Source organism: Punica granatum, chromosome 2, assembly GCF_007655135.1.
Source record: "Punica granatum isolate Tunisia-2019 chromosome 2, ASM765513v2, whole genome shotgun sequence".
NCBI classification, from domain to species: Eukaryota; Viridiplantae; Streptophyta; class Magnoliopsida; order Myrtales; family Lythraceae; genus Punica; species Punica granatum.
In genome coordinates this window covers 28,086,119-28,088,947 of record NC_045128.1, presented here as the reverse complement: position 1 = coordinate 28,088,947, position 2,829 = coordinate 28,086,119, and the positions used below count along the sequence as shown (strand labels likewise).

General features: G+C 43.0%; 1 protein-coding gene across 2 annotated transcripts; it reads left to right on the top strand.

Moving 5' to 3' along the window:
- The first annotated feature begins 384 nt into the window (after positions 1-384).
- Positions 385-2,596, top strand: LOC116194122. 2 transcript variants are annotated; one of them, XM_031522853.1, is made up of 2 exons: positions 385-861; positions 1,410-2,596. In XM_031522853.1, the coding sequence occupies exons 1-2, from the start codon at positions 493-495 to the stop codon at positions 1,989-1,991; spliced, it is 951 nt and encodes a 316-aa protein (XP_031378713.1). In that variant the 5' UTR covers positions 385-492; the 3' UTR covers positions 1,992-2,596. The 2 variants fall into 2 exon arrangements, with proteins under 2 accessions (XP_031378713.1, XP_031378714.1); XM_031522854.1 differs by having other exon boundaries at positions 392-861; positions 1,428-2,596.
- The last annotated feature ends 233 nt before the right edge of the window (positions 2,597-2,829 follow it).

Here is a 2,829-nt window from a genome sequence, read left to right as displayed (position 1 = left end):
CGCATCACTTTCACTGCAGACATGCATCTTTCCCATGCGATCTCCGACTTCACTTACACAGGTGACACTATCGAATTGCAAGAGAGACCCATTGTGCCGAGTGATACCAGCGCTTCGCAAATTGATAAAAATGTAAACTTTCAGGGGTGAAATTGAATCAAACATCAAACTTTCGGATTCGGAAAGAGAAAATAAGGCCAGACTGTTCCTATCCCATGTCCCAACACAAACATGGATTACATGTATCCCTCCCCCCACAAGGGGATATATCCAAACACCCACCCATGTTTTTAAATATAAAATCTAAAACGACTTTTTCCTTAATCATATTCCACGAATTTGTCTTCTTTAAAGAAGAAAGAACATAAATATATATATATTCATGCTCTCAGGGCCCAACCAAGTCGAACCCAACCGTCCCATTTCAGCTCTCCCAAACATCATAATACCCCTCCATGCCGTCTTCTCCCAATCCATATCTTCCTTCCCTCCATGGCCAAAGACAAGAAACGTAGCACCTCCTGCTTTCTTAGCTGTTTCGGAACATCCGAGGACCGGGAACCGATGACCGGGACTCGATCCAACAGTGATAAGAACAAGTCGCGGTGTCTTTCCCTGTCGAGGGTCTGGATCAAGAAGTCCGGCGCCAAAACTGTGCCCGTCGACACGACCACCACCATAGTCATAGCTGCCACCGACGACGTCGCGTCCGAGAAGGCCGAGGCTAAGCGGAGATATGACGAGTCAAAGTCAAAGGTGAGGCGGAGTAAGTCGTCAGAGAAGCTTACTGGCTCGAAGAGGCGGACGTTCCAGGCGGTTGCGACAGCGGTGGCTGCATCGGATCAACGTAGGCCGCGAGAGGTATGTTATGTGCTTGTAATAATCGGACTGAGTTCTCTATACTCAACTTTGGAAGCGGTCAAAGCAGACAAAATCAAATAAAAAGAAAAGAGGCGTGTTTTGGGAGCTAATTAGAATAATTTATTGAATAATTGATGGCCAATTGATTAAATTTTTAATGTTTTATCGAAATGATCAGTGAAAAGACGGCTAAGTGGGAAGCTTCTTTCTATATTTTACGATAAATAATCAAATTAGCTCATAAGCAGAATCTGCAAAATCAAGTTTTGTATATTGGACTTTATGATTCTTATGAATCTTTTTACTTTTTCATATGGTACATTGATTGGAAATTCGTTTGATTTACTCGAATTATCATATACGATTAAGTGACAAAAGGATTTTCATTATGCCCGTGATCAGTAATTTCAATCGATTCGAGTGTATATGCATAGGTACCCGATTTAATTGTTGAGTAATCCAGCAAAAAAAAAAAGATTTAATTGTTGAGTGTGTCAAATTAATCAAGTTACTAAGGCTCATGGACTGACCTGCCGCTGAATCTCTAGACTGTGTTTATGGCACAGATAAGGAGTGAAGTTTCATCTGAGCATGATCTGGTACTGGAAAGCCGGATGGATCACCCGGAACCCGAACGAAATGTAGCTTGTAAGCTTCATAGAGGGCTCTCCTTCTGCCGGAAGATTGAGTCCATAAAGGCCGGTGTCGTCGGGTCGAGTCAACCGGCCTCGCCCATCAGGCAGACTCGACCCGGCAAGATATCCCCCTCGGCTTCCTTCCCTGCCCCAGCAGCTCCACCACACAAGAAGCCACGAGAATGGACTGACGGTGTTTCCAGGAGCCTCGACTCGATCGTGGGCATGTCGATAATCATGGTGACACTAATCATAATGGTCTTCTGGGGCCGGCTCTGTGCAATCCTTTGCACGTGCTCGTGGTTCTATTTCGTCCCTCAGATGCGATCAATGGGCAGATCATATAGCCGTGATGGTGACGAGCCACACCCGGACTGGAACGGATTGGACCTCAGCTCGGAGGAGTACAAGAAGAAGGTGGTGTTGGAAGGATTCCTAGAAAGGGACCGCCGGAGTTCGTTGCGGGAAAGGGAGTTAGTTAAGGGGTCAATTTGAGAGCCGTCAAAAGAGTAAGGCTTCGTTTGAGAAAATTATAGACTTCACACCTGACTTGATCTTTAATTCGACCCCCGAAGTTCACTCCTTTTCTCAATATTCCCAATACAGCTCCATCTATCTCGATTTATCCCAATGCTCGATAACATGTTTGGCTTGGAACGACACCCTAGTACCACATGAAAACGTTTTCAGAGAAATAGGCTGCTAGGTCATGATATAGGAGGAAAATACAAACAATCAAGATATAGGAATAATTTTTTTAGTACTGAATTAAATTGTTCTCGTGTATAGGTTTTCACGTAAACTGTAAAAGAATATTTTGCTTGCTTCTCTTAAGACGTTTTTGCCAGTATCACTATCAACTATATGAATTACACAGAGTAATCCTGATCCGAGGATTACTCTGATCAAAACTTTGACAGATGTATTTGAAACCAAACCAAATTATTCACCGCTGCCTGCTGGATGGTGTTTTTGTAAATTACATGTGGGGTGAGGCCCATATGTGTAAAATAGGGGTTTAGTTGGGTCTTCGAGAAGTATACATGTACATTTGTCTTTGTTTTTTTTAATTAATAATATTTTATTTTCCAATTTTTTTTTTTTTGTAACATCCGATGAAGTATGTTAAAGCATTCAGACCTACCTACCAATTAATTGCGCTGTTGGGAAATATCACGTGATGTGGAGGGGGAGGCACGTGTGAGATGTGTGCCTATAGCTTTCGACGAAATGAGACGGCGTATGGACCATTTGATTGCCGTCAGTTTTGTGGCTGTTTTGCCATCTCATTTCATAATCCGCCTAACACAAGTAGGCATGTTAAATATGAGTA